This window comes from Anopheles stephensi, chromosome 2 (assembly GCF_013141755.1).
Source record: "Anopheles stephensi strain Indian chromosome 2, UCI_ANSTEP_V1.0, whole genome shotgun sequence".
NCBI classification, from domain to species: Eukaryota; Metazoa; Arthropoda; class Insecta; order Diptera; family Culicidae; genus Anopheles; species Anopheles stephensi.
The window spans coordinates 42,124,055-42,148,631 of NC_050202.1; the positions used below are offsets into that span (position 1 = coordinate 42,124,055).

At 41.7% G+C, this 24,577-nt stretch overlaps 1 protein-coding gene across 10 annotated transcripts in view; it reads left to right on the forward strand.

The window, feature by feature from the left end:
- LOC118503280 (mushroom body large-type Kenyon cell-specific protein 1) overlaps window positions 1–23,864 on the forward strand; it is a 129,979-nt gene extending 106,115 nt beyond the window's left edge. For 8 of the 10 annotated variants that reach the window (XM_036036361.1, XM_036036360.1, XM_036036362.1 and 5 more), the window contains one exon: window positions 1,608–23,864. In XM_036036361.1, coding sequence (XP_035892254.1) covers window positions 1,608–4,947 — 3,340 coding nt within the window. In that variant the 3' untranslated portion in view covers window positions 4,948–23,864. The remainder of the gene's footprint in view (window positions 1–1,607) is intronic. The other 2 variants (XM_036036366.1, XM_036036368.1) reach the window with 1 other exon arrangement.
- The last annotated feature ends 713 nt before the right edge of the window (window positions 23,865–24,577 follow it).

A 24,577-nucleotide genomic window follows, 5' to 3' on the forward strand; every position in this document is an offset into this window, starting at 1 on the left:
ATTGCTGACTGAAGTTCGTAGATCCGTCATCGTCATAAAAACGGATCATGTTTCATTCGTCGGACGTTTACTTGTCCTCGTCCAACATTGTAACTAGCGACCAATGAACGGTGAATTCAAAAGTATGGATCCGGAAATGCAAGAGTATCTTATTTCGGTGTATCAAACTCGATCCTCTGTTTACAACAACGAACAAAAAAAAAGACGTTAACGCACAGCGACAACCATTGTCCAGCGACTCAGTATATGTCATTGCTTGTCATTTTAAGAGCACACATTTTAAGCACACAGCATTTCTACTACACACCAGCTCAGTTAAAGCTGCTATTACTGACATTGTTTTGCACTGGAGGGCTAGCCAGCCACTTGCTTAGCTGCTTCGAAAAAGGAAGTGGGATTAGGCGGAGTGTGGACGGAAAATGAGATCCTCCTCGCGTTTTCGCTTCTTGCCAGCTTCTTCGCCCTGGACTCTACAGCCAGAAGTGTTTCGTTGCTGACCGAATTAGGGCAAGTGGTTGTGGAAAGTGGCTTCCTTACGGTTATCCCCCCTCGCCCCGGTGAAGGCCCCGGCAGACACAGGTGGCCACTACCTCCCCTCCTATCCCCCTTCCCCAGACTCATTCCATCCCTCCCATCACACCCATTTTCGGTCGGTGGTTTCGTGAGCATCGTGCTTCACTCTTTCACCGCCACGTTATTTTTACTTTTTCGCCGTATTCGCGCTTTTGTGTCGGAATGGCGCTCATCGTCCGCTGTGGCACCGAGAGCACCCTTTCCGGTGCATACATACATATGCAGCGCGTTCGGTGCACACATCACATCCTAGCGTCCTGGCAAGCACATACACACACACACGGTGCCATTCCGAGTGGCACTTGTTTTCTGACTGGCGAAAATTTTTCACCAAGCCTCACCTCACAAGAGCGAAACCACTTGTACGTACCTCCCAGTTCGTCGGGTAAGCGCGAAAGGATGGTAGATGAAGGAGCGGAATTCGTGCAAAAACTGGAATCCCCATCGCTGCTGGAGCTCTGAGGGAGAGTTTGGAAGAAACAAGTGTCTGGAATAGTATAAGATGCTGGCGTTAGCGATATGTGCTGTACGAGCAACTACTCTCACACGTGACGACCCGGCGCAACGAACATGTTCACCAAGGACCAAATGCTGGAAGTCGGATGGATGGTTTAAGGGTGAAGGAAGACACAAAATAATGTAGGCAAATCTGTGTACCAAACGGACAAACACTGAGCGCGTCTACACACACATACGCTTAGATTGGTTAGTCTAAAACGCGAAGGAACTGGAGTAGAATCTTCTGTCCACGACAGCAAACTAATGAAAAATCACGTTTGCTGACGTTTTGCTTTCGCCAGCGAATTCATTGTTTAGCGATGCCGCTTTCACCCCACCGAGTAGAGACCCTATTTTGGGGCTGTGTCATGTCCAAAAACATCATTCACATCTCTCTGGAATCAACCACTTCAAACCCAATTTCCGAACCTGCTTTTTTCCCTCGGTCAGACATATGAATGTCCTTCAAATTAAAGATTTTGCCAACTTCGGCGAATACTTATTCTTTCGCTTCTCATTTCATCCGTTCTTACCAGGGCAAAACCACGGTTATCACCTATCGGCGGACGAAAAACCTACACCGAGGATGGTTTGCAGAACGCGCTGCAGGACATATTAAGCGGACGGCTCGGTACACGCCGGGCAGCGATGCAGTACGGCATTCCGCGCTCGACGTTACGCAACAAGGTGTACAAGTTAGCGATCGGCAGCAAGCGCAATATAGCGTCACTGCTGGAAGATGACGACGATAAGGACTCGCTGGACGATGACACCAAGGACGGCGAACTGCTCGACAAGCACGTTTTGGCAGAAATGCTGATGAAGATGTACGGCGGAACCGGTGGCACACCCCGGCCGCAAGAGACCTCTCTCACCCGCACACCTCCCGCCACCGCAACACCTCCCGCTCATCGTGCCACACCCGAGCCGGCCTCGTTAGATATTGCCGGTATGAGTCTAAAGCCGATCGCGCTATCGTCGACCCCCCGCCAGTCCGTTGCTACAACAGCGACTCCTCCAGCGACTACGCAGCCACCGCAATCGTCTCCACTAGTAGCCGCGGCCGCATCCACTCTACTCAACCCGAATCTGGTGATGCAGGTAGAACGCATACTGCAGGTAACGGCGACGTCACAAGCGTCCGGAGAGACACAGCAGGCACTGGCCGAGCTACCCGAACTCCTCCGGAAGATCATCGATCAGCAGCAGTTGCTGGCGGATCAAATCAAAAAGGCCAGCGGCAGCAGCGGTGTACCTCCGGCGGCTGGATGCATACAACCGTCCGTGTCGGGAAGCGCGGGTTCCAGTCCCACCATTGCCGGACTTTCGGGTGCAACTGGAGTATCCTCCCTGGTAAATTCCTCGGCACTTGATGCGGCACTGGCAAGATCTCCCTCTCTCAGCGCTGCTCTCAATGCAAACGGAACCGGTGGGCAGGGCGCATCAATCGATCCCTGCTATATACCGTTTTTCCAACAGCTGCAGCAGCAACAGCAGCAGCACGGGAAACTGCGTACAATGTCCGCCGGAACACCGGACGCGCCCACTTCGATATCCTCCATCGAGCTGAATGACGCCTCGAGCGATGATCCGCACGTCATACTAAAGATTCCGTCCTACGGAAGAGCCCCTGGCGCTTCGCCAGGAGTAGGCGTCCCTGCCAGCAGCAAAAATGGAGACCTGGAACGCCACCTGCAACATCACAATATGACGACTCCTTCGCCTCCTACAGCCGCTGCCGCTGCCGTGCTTAGCAGTCTCGTAGCTGCACCGGTCCGTGCTCCACACGCATCGGCCAGTCCGCAAACAAATCTGCTGAACAGTGTTGGCAACGGTGGCACCGGCATTGGAGGTGTTGCTTCCGCACCGGCCTCGTCGCAAGTCTCACTGGCGTCATCCCTCTCGTCCTCATCACCACTTTCTTCGCTGTCGGTCGCATCGTCGATCGCGCAGCAGGATCGAGGGAATGCACAGTCGAATCACCTGTCGGTCATATCTCCACCCCTGATGAACCTGCGGGGAGTCGTGAAGGCTGAGTCGGCCATTTCACCACCAGTCTCCGGACATCACGGTTCGGCAGCAACGGGCCTGTCGGCGGCTGGCGGCAAATCAATGCTCTCCGTACACGAGGTGATAGCGCGAAGCATCAGTAAAAACTTTCAACAACAACAATCGGACATGATGCACAAGCAGCAGATGGATCAGATGAAACGGCCCAGCATATCGGTCATCAAAACGCTCGGCGATATCTCGCACTTCGGGAACGGGAACGCGGCCGTCGCTGCTGCAGCAGCTGCCGCCGGCCTGGGGTCTGTCGGAAACGCGGCACAGTTAGCGGCGGCAGCGGCTGCTGCAGCTGCCAACAACACCGGTACCGGAGGCAAAGGCACACGTCCCAAGCGTGGCAAGTATCGCAACTACGATCGGGACAGTTTGGTAGAGGCCGTGAAAGCGGTACAGCGGGGTGAGATGTCCGTGCATCGAGCGGGAAGCTACTACGGCGTTCCACACTCCACGTTGGAGTACAAGGTAAAGGAACGGCATCTGATGCGACCGAGAAAGCGTGAACCCAAACCACAACCAGGCCTGGACGATCATCGGCTCGGTGGCTCGTCGTCCGGCAAGGGATCGGCAGATGGTTCGTCTTCCCTGCGCGGGCTTGACAAAGGTAAGGGTGGCATGGGTGGACTTGGAGCCGGTTCGAAAGGTGCGGCCGGAATGGGTGGTCATTCCGGCAAAAACCATCACCATCTACAGCAGCAAACACAACAGTCGCAGTTTTCCACCAGCTCACCCAATGGTGCCCTTGGTGCAAAAATGCCTATGTTTGATGCATCGTCCATTGGCTACGGATCACCCTTCTTCTGGCCACACCACGCATCCGGTTTCGGTGGAATGCCGGGCGTAGACTTTGCACGCGGTCAACCTGGTCCGGATGGTGTCTTCAACTCCCCAACACTCATGCAGCGGTTTCAGCAAGAAGCCACGGCCAGTCCGCTATCGCCAGCAGACACGCGACACTACACGGGTGGAAAGTCAGTCCCGGCCGGAGTCAGTGCTGCGGCAGCCGCGAGTCTAGCCGCTCTGCCCAAGGGTAGCAGTGTGCGTGAAATGGCCGAGCAGCTGTACGACGGTAGCGGTGCCAATGGTGGCTCCTTCCTGGACGACATCATACGGCAAAGTCTCGACAAAAAGTCGGGCGAACTCACGGGCAGCCACAATGCGTTGTTCGATCATTTGTTGAAAGGCAAATTGCGCTCATCTGCAGCCGCTGCCGGTTCGGTAGGAACGGCCGAGGATGCCAACACGGCCGCTCTACTTGCCAAAGCAGCCACCAAACGTGCAGCCACCAGTCCCCCTCTAGCATTCCACCCGGAGAGCGTCAAGCGCGAGCGGGCCAGTCCCGGCGCGTCGTCCACCTCCTCCACCGGCAGCAGTAACAACAATCGATTGGGCGTAAGTCTTGGCAGCGATCAACAACATCACGGACTCGGTCTTCAGCACCAGCAGCAACAGCAGCAGAACCCATCACAATCAGCCGCCTGTGTTAGCACGCCGGAGCTACTGCTCGCGAAAAACGTCGAGAGCCTCATGAAACTGCAGGAGAATCTTTCGTCGATGTCCGCGGCGCACTTACAACGGACCGCGATGGAAGAACTCAACGGTATGCAAGGCTCGACCGGCATATCCGCATCCCGAGCATCGCTCCTGGGCCACCAGTCGGATTCGGCCGATCAGCACGGTTCGGACGGTGAGACGGACACGGACTCGCTGCGATCGAACAGCAACCATCACGGGCACAGCCTGCGTCACAGTCTGTTGCAGCAGCACCACCACCATCACCACCAGCGGGGACTGACAGATGACAGCTCCTAGGGTCGGCTGCGCGGTGCATCTGCAATGCAACTGCGACGACCCATCTGCTGAACGCGCTAAAGTGAAGTAAGTGATGATCCGCTGTGCTGTGCTAATTGAAGGCATTCAGGGTGTGAAGAGTGTAAGAGAGACCGCGGCCGATCGAGTGTGACAACCCCCCACACACACAAAGGCAGATCGTTGAGAAATGGAGAATCCATAGTTCAAATATTATTCTTATATATATATATTAATTGTATATCATCGTAGTCAAAGGTAGACAGGGCGGCTGGCGCTGTCCCTTCGAACATGGAAGGGTGCGGGAACCGAAGGAAAACAAACAAACAAAAAACCGGGACGATGCAGTAGCAAATGCAGGGCGTAACAAGTAGATACCGCTAACAGAGAGCACGAAGTGTTAACAATTTTATCCATTTAAGCAAGCAGGCTGATGATCGCAGGAGCAGATTTAACTTTATCGTAGAGATCGCAGCAACAAAAAAAAAACAGAAAGAAGAAAGGATCAACAGAGGACTAACGATAATAATGTTACAAAGAGCTATACAAACAGTTGAGAAGGGTAAAAGGACGGAACCACACATACAAAAAGCGTCTGAGATGGCAAAGAATACTTTACTATTTTCCTTACACTTTACACCGTCTATCACCGTCACCATCAACATTCTAAACAGGCGATCATGAAATCGAGATGTCATCCACGAACATACAAACACACGCGAATGATCATTCTTTTACGATCATCCCGCTAGAGCTTAGTAGCCTGATATCACGTCAGGTGAAACATAGTGAAACACTGAACACTATCAAGATCACACGCAAACCCCCGATCGTACATCTCCACACCCGGGAGAGTGTTTAAAATGGCAGTTGAAGGTGTGTAAGAAGGTAGAAGAATGGCTTGAATGGCTACGAAAATCGCGTAATCCAACCATCAAGAAAACGGGCAAACGTGAACTGTAGAAAACTGCGGAATGGAACAAGTACCCGCAATTTGGAAGCACAGGCTAATGTTTTTTGACAATCGACAAATAGGCTCCTTGTGTAAACGTTACACTACGTCACAAATGTACACCCCTCCACAATCGTCATGATAACCACCATTATTCACCACCAACACCACCACCACTAATTGCCCATCACCGTGACCCGGTCAAGGTGCGGGCTCAGTATAGGAATACAGCAAGAAACATTGAAACATTGTGCAAGAAGAAATGGGAAGGGAATAAATCGCGCAAAAAACACAACCCATTCGATCTCTAGCACCAACATAAGAAAAAAAAACACCACCACCAACATCGCATCCACCATGCCACATAGCAATAGCTAAACGTCACGTACCGATCACCGATCTAAGTCGCACTCAGTACTCAATGCTTGACGTTAACGCGTATCAGAAAATACCCACTCGGCAAAACGAAAGCCAAAGTGCCGCGTCAGGATCAACACCGGAAAATGGGAACGGGTTTTCGTAACTGTAGCTACGAGTTTTGGAAATCTTTTTTAGGCACTTATAACAAAACTGGGACAAAGAAAGCGAACAACATCTTTGCTTTGTTTCCCAGCCTGCGGTTATTCAGACAAAACTAAGATCGTATAATTCACACACACACACACTCACATAGACACACTTACTAGTATGCGTTCAGGCAACCAAATGGAAATATCAACCAAGGATGGAACAAACGATAAACGAGATTCATCGAGAATTGTTTCGATGAAAGCGATGCAAAAACCACAATTAAGCGCATTGATATCTCTACTAGCCGTGTACTGTAATGTTTTGGGCCGTTTCAGTTAAATTGTACTGCATGTGAGCAAACAAACATACTTGGAGCTAGAAAATCGAAAATCGAAGAAAATCTAAAAAATACCTAAATGTTGTGGCTATATCAAAATTTTCAAAAAATAACAAGTATTATCCGTTTCAGGTGAGATGCTATCTCGGAAACCATGAGTCCGTGAGAGCGAAACATAGAGAAAGAAGAAGGAGAAAAGATTTAGAACCAAATTAAAGTATACAAGTATTACAGTAATGCGTGTCAGGGTTAGGGTAGACCCTGAAGTCTCTATTTGGTGTTCAAAATTGTATCATCCTATCAAAAATTACTCCCCAAAACGATTTGCTTCACAGGTACAGGTGAGGAGCAGAACCATCCAGCGAACAATGCAAAAGAAACTAAAAAACACAAAATTATAAGCAGACTAAGAAAACATCAATCTATATGTTTCGACGTTTTTACATTACAAATCTAAACAGCGCATACTGTCGTAGAGGAGAAAAAAAGGATGGGTGTGCCGCTAAAACGATGTGTGTTGTGTGAAGTGAAATCTTATCAAAATTTATCTATACAAACAACAACAAAAAAGTAATACTAAACTATAACTGGATGTATTTTCGTTTTTCTTTTTCTAAAACAAGTCTAGATATTTGTGAATGCATTGAGGAAGAAAACCGAGGAGCATTAAGGTACGATGCTGATGGGTATTAGGACGGCAGTAAATGTAAAACGTGTGGACTGAAACAAAATACGAGATAATACTTAGCGGTTAAACCCAGAACCACCGCGTGCGTTATCAGCCGTTACCAAGCGTTACAAACACGATGTTTTGGTCCGTAATTCCTATACGCCAAGCCGCTTGCCCCCGGGAGCGATGTATGCGTGTATCGTCGTCCCGTCCCAGACACGGGTACACAGGCATCCCCAACACACAAAATCCCGAAACCTAGCCCACCCGAGAACGATCATTCTCCCTTACACATTCACACACATTCTATCATGTACCACGCGTAGAGCAGAGTCTAAATCCATTCGTAGCAAAGATAAACACAGAAACACAGAAAAAGGGTGGAAAATAAGTAAGAAATATATTATATGTGTGTGTCTTCACGTCGCGTATACCTCAAACGATTACAAACAAACAAAAAAAAACATAAAAAACAGAAAATATTTAACTGATCGAGAATGGCAAACCAAAACCAATTCGGGAAATGGAAAATGGAAGCGAAATTTTAGGCGTTGAATACATTTGGAATAAACGTAGCTGAAAAATGCCACCAGAAATGTCAGCTGAGGAGGGACGAATCGTGACACATTTTTGGGAACTGCTTTAGTACACTTCGACCCAAAAGGGTGTACCGGAATTAGTTTCCCGTGACACAAACTTTCATTTTCTTCGGTAGCTTCGTGATTTCATGTCGCGTGCGTACGAACCCCTTTTATCACACTCCTACCACCACAAATACGATACAAAATTACGCGCAATAGAACCAGATTTATGTTCTTCAACGCACACGTCGCATCCTTTCTGGAAGCGCTGTCGCACATTGCAACAAAAGCGACTAGTGTGAGTATGCTTGCGTTTTGCGGGTTAGCCCAACACGAAACTAAAGCAACTTCCCAAATGCGAGACGATACAAAAAAGAAAACAGACGCTCTACCAACACTAGAGACTAGCGGATGAGACGGTATGGAAATGGCACCGAAAAGGGGACGCGGGAGAGAGAAGCAGGACGGAAAAAATATATATTTATACACTATCTGTGATTGATAATCCAAAATTTTGATGTATATTTTTCTCTAATAAACAAAAAAGAAAAAGATGAAAATTTAAAATTTAGGAGCTAATTGCTAGGGAGCAGAGAAAAGCGTTGTTTGCTAAATGGCAACAACAGCAGCAAAACGGTACCAGGAGAGCTAAAACACACACACACTTACATACACACATACACACTAGTGACGATGTAAAACAATTGTAAAACGTGACGTTTAGGTAAACAAAAAGCAGCTGAAGGATTGTAGGTTTTTATGTGCCGCGTTGTATAGCAAATGTTTGACCAACCAACCGATGGCAAAAAACCGTGAGCTTTCGGTCTTTGTTCCATCGTTTTCTGTTTTTTTTGTTTAACTACTGTTCTTTCGACCAAACTAAGATTTCGTTAGTAAATGATTAAGCGAAGAAGCGGTGGCGAGAAGCAGTAATTAGCATAACAAAAAAACCAAAACAAAAATTAACACGTGCCAGCATCGGTAGTGCATGGATGCGACACGAGATGAACTTGTTTTAAGCGAAATTTTCCCTGTTTCAAATTTAGTGCGCGTGCTATTTAAGTGCACCAGTGTCTCAATGTGTCCTCTCAGAATAACAGTAACCGTTGTAAAAGTGCTGCTTGGGGTTTGCAAAGGCAACGGTTTTTGTCCTTCGATTTTCGTGTTTAGAAAGGGAAGAACCGATTAAATGGAAAGCGACAGCTCATGGTAAGCTACCCAAAAACAAAGCGAAGAAACGGAGGCGACTCAAAACTGGGGCGGCAAGCAAGCGCAAACAAAAACATTAGACTGAGAATGCGCAAGGAATAGATGCTGTATGGTGGTGTATGAAAGGAGATAACAATTGAACGTAATAAATATTGAAAATGGAAAGTGCGCGATCGGAATGCGGGAACGCAGACGTGAAACGTGAAAGATAGTGGAGAAGCAGACGAAGAAGAAGAAATCAAAAAGTGCAATTAGAACGATGTAAACCGTAACATATTCGTTATTTATATTGACAAACGAGTAAGCAAACATACAAACAAACAAAAAAACTGAAAAGCTAAAACAAAACAAACAAAAACCATACGAAGAAGAAAACACAACAAAAGAAATGTTAATACGAAAAGTATGCAAAAGCGCCAAGAAGAGCAACCACACATCCACAAATACATACACACACATAAGATACACAACATTATACACGGGACATGCGAATACAAGTGGTAGGTGTAATAAATTTAAATATATAGGAAAAATTATTTAATTCTATATTTACAAAAAAAAAACAAAACGTGGAAACAAGAAAAAACTGAACAAATGAAATCCTGGCAGCCAAAGTGCGCCAAGCCTGGCCAAGAACAAATATTCACTAACGCGCTTACCAATAAGGGCCAATTTGTAATTTGATTGGTATAGGTAAAAGCGTACGAAATGAGCGTTGATCATGGCAAAAATCGAGGCAACCAGTGTTATAGCGGAGCAAACACACACATGCGCACATGCACACGGTATTCAAAATTTTCTTGATTTAGCAAATTAGTCGGCGAAAGCTACAAGTGTGCTTCGGAAGTTGTAAATTGTTTCGTTTTCTCTGTGTTGGACTTAACAAAAACATTATACACACAAACACGTGTGATTGCGAGAGTTATGTGTTTGTTTCAACAAAGGCAACGGGAGCTTTTGAAAAGCTCGCTGCTCCACGTAAAGCTTTACACTAGGGAAACTGCCACTTACGCCACATGTGTGTGGTTCACTAAGGGAAAATGAAATCACAGAAGAAGAAAATATGTCAAGAGCGAAAAATGTCTTTGGAAATGGTTTAGGCTGAAGGCATGAATGAAGCATTCATTTATCGAGAACACGCTACTAACTGGACCGAAAATCTCTCTGTAGCGAAGGAACCACCAGCCATTCAAGCGTCCTGTGTAAGACTTTAGCCATTTGTTTTTTTTTTAATTACCTTTTCAGTTTTCATTTAAGTTTTGTTTGGTCGACACCCTTCTCCTATCTTCCTTCTTTCCAACTTTGCCAAATTTCCATTCAATTCTATCCCTTTATCCTCAATTCTTATCCAAATCCAGATGCCCTTAACTTCCCGTTCGAAAATCGGTTGCCACAGTTGCCCCAGGTGACAACACAGGCAACACGACTTTCGGTCATCGATCGATGACCGACGACGATTGTCAATCGGGGTTTATACCAGGCTACTACGATGAAAGTTACACCCCTTTACACTGGTGGAAGAAAACTCAAAACAAATAGCTAGTGCAATGTTTTTTTTTTTACATATATATTATTGTTTTATTAATGCGAAATGCGAATAACTGAACGAAACCTTCCATGTTTTCCTTTTAATCTGTGCTTTAAGTGAACGAAATCAAAAATAACTTTTAAGATGTAAAACACTATGCGTGCGAAAGAGTAAACTAGCCAAGCGACAGTAAAGATGAAAATATTGGAAACAGTGTCACAGAAGCAGAAGCAAAAGAAAGTAGAAAGAAGCGGGAACGATTTTCATAGACGGAATTCGTGTTTTCTTTGCAAAATTTGAAAAATAGACAGTAATCGAAACCACTCTCAAGAAGGTAAAAATGTTGTCCAGTACCAAAAAGAATATCTGAATAACGAATTAAAACCACCTTAAGCAAAAGAATTGTCGACAATGCGGAACAAAAAGCAAAAAAGCTCTTCGACTCGCAAACTGTTTGTTTTGTACGACCCAGCGATTAATTTTATTGTGTTCTACCATCTTTTTGTTTGTGAAGCCTAAACAAGCTACCTAATTTCACCAATAACGGACCAACAGTTACAGAGAGAAAGAGAGATTGTCTCATACAGCGTAAGCCTGTAACCAATAGGTAGAAACGTTCAAGCGCAAAAAAGATCTTTTGTTTCGGAGCAAGTTACAGCTAAAAGAATAGTGAAACAAAAAAACTGGATTTTGGCCTGCAAACCACCACTGAATCAAACTTCAAACTAACGCAACAAAACACAACCGAACCTATCGAACAGCAATACAGCCTTGCTGCGCAACAACAACTTCAGAAGCACACAAGTAATACACACCAGTAACACTTACTACACACAACACGCACACACTCACACATTCAGTCACAGGAAATGGTCATTTGTTTGTACGTACGATTAAACATGTATGATTTGTTCACTTTGGGCAATGTCACAGTTCGAACAATCAGCACACAAAACTCGCTTTTGGCAAATGTTTTACCGTTCGTAAAATGCATCGACAAACACTATCTGCAACAGAAACATCAGAAAAGTGATTGAAGCTCAATGACAAGCAGAAGCGTTAAATCGAGTAAAACGAAGGTCCACCATCTTACGCAAATAAATTCATAAAAATGTCTCAATAAACAGCAGCAGATAAAGATAAGTTCAAATCACCTAAAACAAGATTTGACAGAGCAGGATAAATGCAGGAGGAAAAACAAAACTAAAAGCACCACCATCATCATCAACTACCAACCTTATCAGCAGTAGAATAACGCCACCAACCACCAACCATTGATAACTACAGCAAAAATCAATCCAACACACATACAATCATCCCCGCTCAATGTCCTTCCCACTTCAAACAACCACACCAACACTACAAACTTCCCTGAAAACTAGCCTATGCCGACAGTCGATTGGCACTAGGATACATCGCAGCCGGAGCTGTCACGCGCGCCACGTGCGATCGTGATCGTGCCGCGATGTATCACAGTGTACAGATAACAAAACACACACAAATAGATACTGACTCATAATAGAGACCACAGAAAATAGTAACAGCAACCATCGAGCCACAAACAAACAGTAAAGTAATACAATAGCCAATACAATAGAACTAAACTTGACCAACACACAAACCAACAAGCCCCATACCCATACAAGCAGTAAAAGTCCCAGCTACAATGTTGGGCAGACAATAGGCAGAAGTAAAATGGATAAAATACCACAGCATAAAACAATAACAACAACAACAAAAGCAAACCAACACTTCAATCTCCCAGTTACGGTTATAATTATTATTGCTACAAGTCCGCGGGGAACGAATGTCAGAGTTCAGTAACGATAAATCAATAGTCTCCATATCACTCACTTTTTCTCTCTATCTCTATAATACACACAACATGCACACACACACCCAAACACAGCTCGGTTTAGTAAACAATAGCCCGGATGTGACACTCCAACCAGAGAGTAACCAGTGCGTTGTGTTATTCACAGCCACTACTTACAGCAGCAGCAGCAGCAGCAGCAAGTAATCTTTATTGTACAATAGCCAGGATTAAATGAGTAAGCATCGTCTTATTCTCTTGTTCACACATATTCACATCAACACATACACACACTTATACCACAACCACAATATTACAATAATACAGCCACGATCGCCGGCCAGTGGTCGGCGGTCCTGGGCATTAATGTTTAAATTTTGTTACAGTTCTCTTGCTAAGCAGTAATAATAACCGTAATGAACAGCAACATACAGCAAATAGTAGTAGATGGAATGAGCAAAACCACAGAAGAAGAAAAAAAACAAACAAAACACAAAAAAATAATAATTTCCCCCCATTTTCCCTCCGCCCCGCATTTTCCTCCAACTGCGACACCAGTACAGAGAAAATAATAAAACAAACAAACGGACAAGCTGATGATGATCCTCTATTAAAGTCTTAATGACTAGGTAAATGATAACAACACAAGCAGCAAGCAACTTCTCAGCAAACGATCACATTCAATTCAATACACCGCAGTACTTACAATAGTAAACAATAGTAAACAATAAGAGCAATCCCGAATCTGTAAAAAAACTACATGCAATGGCTGTGCAGTCTGCACAGTCACGATCACACACAGAAATATATCAAATCGGATGTTCCCCCGCGGGCATGAATACCTGAGTGAAAAAAAAAACAGTTTATGTACCCTTGGAACCACCCGGAGCAAAGGGAAGAACACGAAGACCAGAAAACATCAGGAAAAACCGCGCTAATACTGTCTGCGGAGGACCATTCGATGTCAATAGAAACAATAGACCTATCATTCAAACAGCAGCAGCAGGAGCAGCAAGATAGATTTAATTCAAACCCAATTTCACAACGCAAAAAACAACAACCACAACAACACATCTACACTTACACGCATGTAATAGTTGTGCTGAATGTGTGAAGAAAAGCGCAGTCAAATAGAACACAAATCAATAGTAATAAAACCAAAATCGCCCCGGATATGCAAACAAACACACCGTAAGTGAAACAAAGCTGACAACCCCCGGAACAATCGGATCTGTCAACGGTTTTTCTTTACAATATTACAACAAACAAACAAAAACAAATAAAGTCAAAGAAATGTGGCTTCCGCGAAATGTAATAGAAAGCAAATACAGTGCAACTAAGATTCAGTAACCAAATAACAAAGTCAAAAACCAGAATTGCATATAGAAAGACATTTCCGCCAGCAACAAACAGAGTTACAAAACGAAGTTGGTAATTGCGTTAAGCAAAACAATAACAACATCATCACAATCAAACAACAACCAAGCTTAAGTTTCTTTATGTAAATGTGCGATCAGATGCAGATCAATCGATCAGAGGCAAAAATGAACACCTTCACGAGAGATGATGATCCAAAGATGAACAAATGTCAAACTTTCTTGTTTTGCTTTTAGCTATGATGAACAAACATTTTTGTGTACTAACGCAACATACATACAGCCAGTAACAGTGGCCGAACAGAAGGGAACGCATTTTTTTAATTCCGTAAATTTACGTCAGAGGAGCTGGCTTTCTGTTTACTTCTAGGTGATAAACGCTACTAGCTTTACTGGCACGATTCAGATGTGAAGAAAACGTACGAGAACAGTAAAATTAGGAACTTATTTTACAACCTTTATATAGGTTTTATTAAGCGCCGTCTACAGAAAAGAAAAGATATCGCTCGCAACGAGTTAATAGGAACAACATAAAAGAAACAAACACACTTCAGTTTTATTCTAACAACAAGTGTTAGCAAGGAATGGAAACAAACGATATATGGCCAGAGTTCTCTTTCTCCGTTTAGCCTTAAGACTAGTTAAATAGTGTATAACTGGAATGGTGAATGAAATATCCAAAACGTAAGAGATACGCCCGGGCGAATACCACCACCAGCAATGGCTGACGAATGGCAGGAATGTTATTTGCATGATGTGCATCACGAGGTTGCACAGCAAGATTGCAGTTGTTGTATTATAGTTGCGTTTTACTCTTAATTTAATTAAGTGGTTCAATCACAATCCGTGTACCGGGCCCGACGATGCTATGCTTGCTAATCCACCGTAAGCATTAACAAGGTTGAGTTGTATCTGTCATACAAGTTCAAGAAAGTAACAGAAAACAAAAAAACAATAATCAACAACCATCAATGATAAGAAAAGAAATTGGTTTTCTGTGTGCCCTCTGTGCGTCAAATAAACAATAAGCATACAATAATGTGAGAATACAAAACAAAATATTCACCTCCCCACACAACCACACGCAAACACAATTCATATATTCTAATGCAAAGCTGTAATACAACAGTGAAACAAAATGAAACGCAGGAAGAAAACGATAAGAACACTTATAAAATGGCTGCCTAGAGAAATAGAAATAATACATAACACAAAAATACAAAATACAAATAGCACTACTTGCAGGAAAAAAACAACAAATTCATTTGATTTAGTAATTTAGCGCTTAAGTGAGTAAAAACAGTAAACAAAAAGACATGAGGTGCGGTTTTCTGTTTTCCGTTGTCAGTTTTAAGTTGGCAAGACATGGTTGGGCACAATATTAAATTTTGACTTGTTATTTTTTTAACTGCGTGTCACAAACAGAACAGACGAATGTATTGCCGAAAAAGTGTCGAAAAGTGTCTCTTTATTTACCCTCAATAAAAACTTACACGACCGTGAATTCGAAAAACCTCCCACACACTCACACACATACACACCCAATTCCATGGCTTGTCTGGAAAGAATCACCAATAAGTCCACAAGCGGTCCGGCTTTTGCCCATTTAAGGAATTACGGAGACCATAGAGGCGATTGTAGTGGTAAAGGGAATTAGTCGTGATAAAGACAAATACCGGCACCAACTTCAGTTTCAGGTTTTTTTTTTGGAATTCCAGATTTTTGGATTTTAGTCCTCCATTGTTATTGCTTTCTTTTTGTACTTTTTCGGAAATGTTTATATAAAAATGCGTTTTTTGTAGATAAAACAAATGCAAATATACAAAAACACACACACAAACGCAAACGCGGAAAAAGTGAAGAAGAAAAGAAACAAAACATGTTTTAAGAATTCAACTACAAAGTATTTACCACCAAAAATGTGCCAGAAACAAAAATGTGGAAAACAAAAAGGTAAAAATGCAAATGCTCGGCGCTATCGTAATTGTAAGAAGCGTCTATTGCATTTTTCGATGTGAATGTGCAGCCGTTTTTCGGGATTTTAACCAAATTTACATGTTTCAATTTTGTCCTTGTTTAACGCACCGTTGCGTTTCTATCAAAATTCAATACCATTTCTTCTCACTTTATCACAAAAAACACATACATTGTGTAAACACAGTTTGTTTGATAAGTCAAAATGTTTTCCCTGTTTTTATCGTCTGAGCATAGGAAATCTGGCTAAATTCAATCTTGAATGGTAATATAAGAATGCACATAAGTGTAGGTGTATAGAGAAGCAGTAAACTAAATTTATCTTTGTATATCAAATCAATGCCTTACAGCGGAACAGAATGAGGATAGTGGAAAAGAAAAACAGAAATTAATTATTCATACACAAATCGAATACAATGTCGTACGATGTCGCAACATGATCATGAATCCCAAAAAAAAATTATGGCAAAAACATGGGATTTAGCTTATGAGCCATGTCTAACCACGGCCAAGAGGCTTGTAGCTTTGCAGCTTTATGGATTGTTAAAAACAATTGGCACATAGAAGAACCACATCTAGAAACTGTGCTTTTTTAACTAATTTTACTTTTGGAGCCATACACACTAGAGGCTGAAGCTTTGTTTTTCTCATAAATGTATATCTGTATAATACAGTGTTCGTGTCTGTCCTTCTGTTCCTTCTATGGAAAGATGTGTACACTAGAGATTTGTACAAAAACAAATTCAAAAAAAGTATTTCATTTTGTGCCACGTTAGCAGTACAGATTAATTAGGCTCGATCCCGGTTAAAATTGCAAATTAATTTCAAAAACCCTCGAGGGGGAAACAAAACATGGTTTCATGGCTATAAGCGTTATACTTTCTTTCCTTGAACGATCTCCACAAACTCTACACGCAAGGTAAAGCTCGCTTGAGAAGGAATTGTATGAAACCAAACCATTACTAGAAACCTCCCCAAACCTAAAAGTTGTTAGCAACAAGCACAAGAAAAGCGTTAAGTAACTCGATTTCTTTCGTCCTCGAAATTTTTTGACTATCTACACGCGAGAAATTGTTTGAAGGAAGCACCTTTACCAATTGGCCAAACTAAGGGAGTGCTTTACTTTAAGTTGAATTGCATGCATGCAACACTGTTATACTTGAAACACCACGAATTAGAACATTGGCAAGACTTGAAATTAACTACACGGACTAAAATTAAACATTATTGAACGGATCGGCAACAACGGTTCCACAAAATTGTGATTACATGTTTACATTGCTGCAAGCATTCCGAAAACGATTTTCAAAATCAAAAATTTTTAACCAACCCTATCATTGATAAAGTGTATGTGTGTTCAAACACGGACAAAGCGGTGCTAAATTAATTAGGAATTTAAACAAAATCAAAATCAAACACAAACGCACCAAACTATTTTGTGATTGGATAGCTTTTAGCGCTTTAATTTTTTATTCGAAATTCAAGTTACTAAACGAAAATGTAGTAATGCTGTTATTATTAAAAACAAAAAGGCAAACAGCAAACAAAAAGAAAAGGGATAAGCGATCGGGCACATTCTTTGTTCGACTCGATCGACTAAAAAACTATGAGACTAATAATATACAAGTGCGACATATTCGAATGTGTTAAATCAATGGTGCTTTGAAGATTTACGAACGAACGGGCGGGATCATGGCGCAATGAGTTAGTTTAATTTCGCTGCAAAGCACATCTAGTTGTTTCGATTTCGAGCGTTTGATACATTTGATTTGTTGTAAATAATAGGCAAAGTAACGTCAAGAAGCACTTCATCGTGAGCTCCTGAGATACTCGGCAGAGAAATTGTTATTTTGTTGTTATCATCTCTTCGGCAGCAAACTGCGCCCTTAGGTACGTGTATGTGGCTTCTAGTGCAGGTAAAAAGCAGCAGAGAGACACCACATTGTTTACACCGTGTTTAGGGAAAGGTTTATCTAGATTCTTCCTTAATTTCATATTGAAAGCGTAAGTAAAGCAAAACGGCAGTAGCAAAAACGAAGCTTTTATACACACCTTTTGAAGGCATCAAATCAATGGAGGCAACACGAAATGGCGTTTTGGATGCTGAGACAGCATGCAATATACCATGCAGCTCTCCTGTAGTGTCCAGAGCGTTAAGGGACGTCCTCCCCGATGAATATTTACCCTCTGTCCAAAAATAAAATGCATTTATATAACTAAATTTTAATACGTCATCGTGACTAAATCGAAAGTGTCTGAGTAAAGCAACTGTCAACTGGGCAGGAAAAAAACGAAAAAATTCTATAAAAAAAAGCAAGGTGTGAACATTTTATTTCATCTAATGTCTAAATGTGATATGTAAGATTCTGTTGGATACAGGAAAATGACAATTAGTACCAAGTATGAACTAAATCTCCTGTAACATTAACGACAACCGAGAATGTCCTTGAAAACAACATAGGGAAAAAATCATGAAATGACGAGATGGAAAACGAAAACCAAACAAGGAAAAGAATTATTAGAATTATTGAAAACGTAAAACCAACAGCAAAAGCACACAGATTTAAAGCGACTTATGGCAGACGAAATTTATACAAAACAAAAAGAAAGCAGATCATATACCCGTTGGCTCTATGAGAGATGCGTTAAATGAAATGAAAACGTAATTGAACAAAAATGAACAAAACCGAACAATATCCGACACGACCATGCACGTCCACCAGCAGCAGGATGCAAAAACATTCAAAAATCTTTAACCCACACGGCCAGACACCAAGGATGACATCCAACATGAGTTTGCGAAATGTTTAAGTTTAGTTATTATAATTATACTTTCCGCTCAACAGAAAAAAAAAAAGTTTATTTACATACAAAATTTACAATAAAAGCACATAGATCAGCAGCTCAAATCCACCAAAACTAATGCTGATAAGAGCAATCAATCAACGCCACATTCACAATGCAATAGGAAATAGCAGCAGCCAACATGACAGTCTTAAGCAGCAATTAAGACAGCAACATAAACAACAGCAACATACACAACAGCAACATAAACAACAGCAACATACACAACAGCAACATAAACAACAGCAATATACACAACAGCAACATAAACAACAGCAACATAAACAACAGCCACATAAAGGAATAATCAATGGATTAATTTTACTAATAATACTAACACCATAGCACAGTATAATAACTACAATAGAAGCAAATAGCAGCAGATAGCGTTCTTAAGTCACTGCACACCACCACAACCACCACACTCATTGCTCAGCACAGACAAAGTGTTGAGACTCTCACATTACAATAACAACCAACAAAATGAACATCAAACCAAGAACCAGAACAGATAACAGATACAACAATAGGATAACAACAGCATCAACAACAACAATTTCAACCAATTAGCAACGGAGGTTACAACATGATTTCGTAACAACATCTCTACGAACAGTAGACATTTTTCAAACCCTGGAGTAGTGGATTAAAAGCATTATTTGTATATTTCGGACGAAGCTGAAGATAAAATTCTAAGAGCCTTTTGCGACCACCAAGGCCCTACACCAGAAAAATGGGTTTGTCAGGGAGACTTTTGATCGATCCGAGTACTCACATACGCCACTGAGATCTGCACTCCGTAAAAAAATGACGAATTCTCTGACGGATTTTTGGCTCCATGGATATGGACCAATGTTATGGGAATTGCGACAGACAACCCAGGTCTTAAAGTCTTTCTAGACTGTCCATAGAATGGTGGAAATATCAATGTCCTTAAACATAGAAGAGATTGGATTACGAGACTGCAATAAGCAGTTGTAACTCCGTACAAGTAGAAGGAAGTTTATCAGAGTTCCAAACCTTACCCGTTACGGGATCTACTCCAGGGTTTAAAGTAATACGAAACGATATTTTTATTTACAACATAGTTTCAGTTCAATATATTATGACAACAGTTTCATTGCTCACCGTTCCGTCGGTGTGCTTTTTATGGTTTTGGATATGTCATTCATTGACAGTTAAGACAGAAGCACTACAACCGGCATCCGTCTTTGCAATCCAATTGAATTGAAAACCAATTGGAAAATGTGTCATCAACAGCAGCAACTACATTCCAGTAGAAAACAGACGAAAAAGGTTTAAAGTTGGCTACCGGACAACCTAACTAGGAAAAGAACGTTTAAGCTGGCAACGGCCATCTTGAAAAGCCGCTTGATTTTATCGAATCGTTTTTCCATCCAACATCTTTCTTTTTTTTTCGTGCTTCTGTTACCGCTCGTAAACATTTTATATCTCTCGTTGAGATTGAATCAAATAGCTATCAGCAGCAAGTCGTACACATATACATACATACGTAATGTTTTGTTTATTCGTTTGTTTTGCTTTGAGAGAATATTGCTTTATGTTTTATGCCCTTAACACAGGTTTTTAAGTTGTTGTTATACATTTTATTCGTAAGCAGACTATCTTCTACCATTAACTACTATTTTTTTTTACTTCTCAATAATCTACTTTCAATGTTATCCACTCTTCCCGCTGTTACTTTCTACCTTCTTTTATAAAATCGTTGTGTAGTAAATGCCATCTCAGCAGCATCAGTTGAGTTGTATGGTTTCTTTGTCTGTTTTTTGCTTTACCAACAAGCGGAAAAGACATTTTTTCGAAATGTCAAAATCAAGAATCAATGCGTTAAAAATGTGCATTGCTTGATTTCGAAGTATCTTTCTTGAATGCTGCTAAAACACGGATATAGACAAACAAAATGGGCTTCAAAAAATGGAAGCGAGGTGCAATCATGTTGGACAGAAACTATCGAGACATGCATCTGCAGGTGTATAGGAAAGGATACGCATCAAGAGCCAAGATTCAGTTAGAAAATGTAAAACAAAACCCTTAAATGTACATTACAATTAAGCGAAAACCAAAACACGGATTCACACACACACACACACACAAATAAACGTACACATACAGCAATAGCCATAATGAATACAATGTCACAATTGAAACACAAAATCAGAATATATTAAAACAAAAGAAACAAACTTACACACAGTACCGCATTCAGAAGTAACAAATTCAGCATGTTGATTAGGACACAGAGTACACAGAGCACAGAGCAAAGAATAAACCGAATGAACCGCTTGAACTAATGTCATGGGGTCGGCAAATAGAACTAAGATTGCGTTACAATAGATACAACATACAACTACAGCAGTACAGTGTAGAAAGGCACGATCAAGATCACGCATACAGTAAGGTTTACCTTCGGAAGCGTCACTGGATGTTGAGTGCGCGGTACAGGTAGGAATGCATTCACGCGAGCTTTTTCTGTAACAAACACTACGAAACACTTCGTTCGGAGTTGTGTATTACCACACTGCTAGCCGAACTTAAACCGATTATCCCGAAAGTCTTAGACCGACTGAGGGTAGGCAAAAACTCTTGTAAATAGGGCGGCCCCATAGCTCGCTGAAACAAACTCCGTTCACGATAAGCAAATCGGTCGAACGCGCTTGAAACTACACTAAACCGATGTTTAGCATTAATCTTGCATTCAAAGAGAACGCAGGTGTCGAAACGACTCCGTTACACACTTTACACACAAACACTTTAAAAAACAGAAACACACTAAGAGTAAAAATGGTTTTACAATCGAGCAAATGATGGCGCGAGATCGACGGCCAACCAGACACAGATGGAACAATCTGCTACAAAACAGGATCAGAATTAAGTTTTCCGATGCCGACAAGTGTAACCGATACTACCATAGAGGTGGCAGTTTGGTTTTTATTCTTTCTTCTTTACTAACAGTCCAACAGGGTTAATGTCCTGTTCCACGAGCTCACCAGCAGGCGACGGCGTTGCGAGTCAACGGAGCACGAAGTAAAGTGAATGCAATCGGTGCGAAAGTGTGCGTGCCATTCCAGGGGAACTTCTCTGCAGTAGTGATCAGAAGGTGTAGGGGATGCCGAATCTTCTCACTAGTAGATGAACGACTGTCACAAAGTTCGTAGGTAGATAGATTACAAAGGGTTCGCCAAGAACGAAAAGATATAAGGATACAAGCTTTTATACGAACTACATGGTAAGCAATTATTTTTTCTCTAGTTCAGTTCAGGCATGTGGGATACTAGGTTACTAAAGCCCAATTCGGGTTGAATTATGGATGTTTTTTTGACTTAATTTAAGTTGTACAACACACACACGTACACACCTGCTTGAAAGACAGCAATTGTAGCAGCAAACACCAGCAAAGCGTTTAGATTCTAACGAAGGGTTCAACCGTACCTAATGCTGCTTTAAAGTTGCATCCGGCCAGGTGGTTCTTCTTCGCATTACTTAAGCAAGTTAGCATTTAACTACTCCATCTACTGAAGCCAATGGTTACATTGTAAGGTTTTTTTTTCAAAATCATTTCACATCAGCAGTACAACAGATGTTTTACGATTAGAAATGAAAGTGTTACATAGCGACGTCGGATAAGGCTAAGTTTGATTCTATTAAGTTTAGCGATTTTTACTGTTAGTCGTTTTGATTAGGTTCGATTAGTTTTTCAGGATACAATTTTATGTTTAGAAGATACTTTGGATAAGTCATCATAAAACTTAAAGTCTTGTAAGCTAACTTAAGCAGGCATGATCTATTAGGTTAGGTTAGAGAACTAGGCAGGCAGGCAGGCAGGGCAGACATGTCACCCACAATTGTTTTGGAGCACTGACAGCTACATTTAGCACGATTGCATCAACTTTTCCAATGACTCGCCGCTGGCCGCTACCAATAACAACAGTAACAACAATAGCAACAGCAGCAAAACACAGTTACAACAAAATCTAACCAATCTACCAATTTGCAATAGCAAGAGCAAACAGCAGCATACAACATCCAACACCATTTCCACCGACAGGAAATCCCCCGTTACAACGCAATTTTAAACATCAAACAAAACAATAGCCCAAACAGGTGTTTAAAACTATTACGTTTCACTCATTTGAAAACAAACATCTTTACACCAAACCAACAAAAACCATAATCATGGCAAACCCCCTGCACTCGAATTGCAGAGACTACGATCACATTAGAACAAAAAAACCTCGTTGGCTCGAATGTTTAGGCAAGACCGAAAAATCATGTTGCGCATGTTGAACAGACCGATGGGATGCGTGCCGTAATATCTTTACAGCTAAAATTATAAAGAAACAAAAATTAAACAAAGACTGACAAAATAAAAACAAACAAACAAAACCATCAAACCACCTTATAAAGGACGAAATAAAAAAAACGGGAATCTTGTACATGTATGTACTTAGTGAAACATTTTCCAAACTCGTATGGCAAATGGTTTAAATAGTATTATTCTCACTTATCCTTTCGTAAAAAAATCACAAACCGTTGAGCGACCGCTCACAGTTCACTTTTGTTTTTCGAATCAAAAACAAATATTGTTCTGATGTACTGAAACTTAGACGCAAAAAAGCAGTTGCTATCGAAAGGGGAAGACGTCACGGTTTGGGTAAAACGGTTTTAAATGTTTTTCAGTGCATCAGAACGAGAGGGCTTTCAAAAATCTATTGTGCGTAACACGTGTAACATAAAAACAAACGTAAACAAAACCTGTTTTGGGACCAAAAGCACCTCCAGAATCAGCATTCCAAAAGTCCATATCCAGTCGAAACTGAAAATTACAATCTAATCAAATCCGCGTTTGTGGCAATTTACACGCGCGATTACTCCACCTAGACGTTCTATAGCGTTCAATGGAGCTCTAAGCAGGGCAAACTTTCGTCAGACGAAATAAAAGAAGAAATTATAGCGGGAATGGAAAGCTGCAAAGAAATAAAACAAAATATCTTGCAAAACGAACTGAAGAAAACCCAGACGGGACGAGGATCGTCAAAGATATTCACGATATCGATGCCTTTTTCATTTACGGTAGAAGGTACGCTTAAATCTGTATAAAAAAAAAACAATCGATCGTATCGATTCCAAGCACAAGATGTTTGGGGAAAACTTGTGGCGAAATCAAAATGTCTAAGTTAAGGGAAAAAAGAAATGTTTCGGATCGGAAAGATAAACAAATGAATAAAATGAAAATAAAACAAAGAAAAGACACAACAGAAAAATATTACGTCCGGCAATGCTACAAAAAAGACACACTAATTAGCCAAAACAAAAACTCTGATAAAAACAGAAAACGCGATATTTGAAAACAAAGAAAAAAGTTTGAAACAAAACAAAAACGAAAACATAGCGATTGTATCGAAACATCTAAAAACAGAGAAGAAAACCCCTTTAAACTGTAGCGCCAGAGACTGTGCAAGCTTTTTGCTGAACGGGACACACGAGTAAATCAAACAAACAAACATGTTGAATACATATTAAACGTTGTGGGATTGTTATTAAAAAAGAGGGAGTAAAAACTAAACCGTAGTACAGATGCAACAGTGAGAGTAGCTGAAAAACAAAAGCAAAAAGCAAAAAAAAACGAATTGCAAAGAAGGCAGAACACTAACACACTGGTACGTAAGAAATAGGTGTTAGTCAATCGGAAACAATGCCCCGTAACGATCAAAACGTTACGGTGTCTGTTTTTGTGTTACACATCAGTGTCGATGTGCAGCTGTGTAACTGCATAAGGATCGGCCATCTCACCAAGAAAACAGAATCACGCAAACGATCA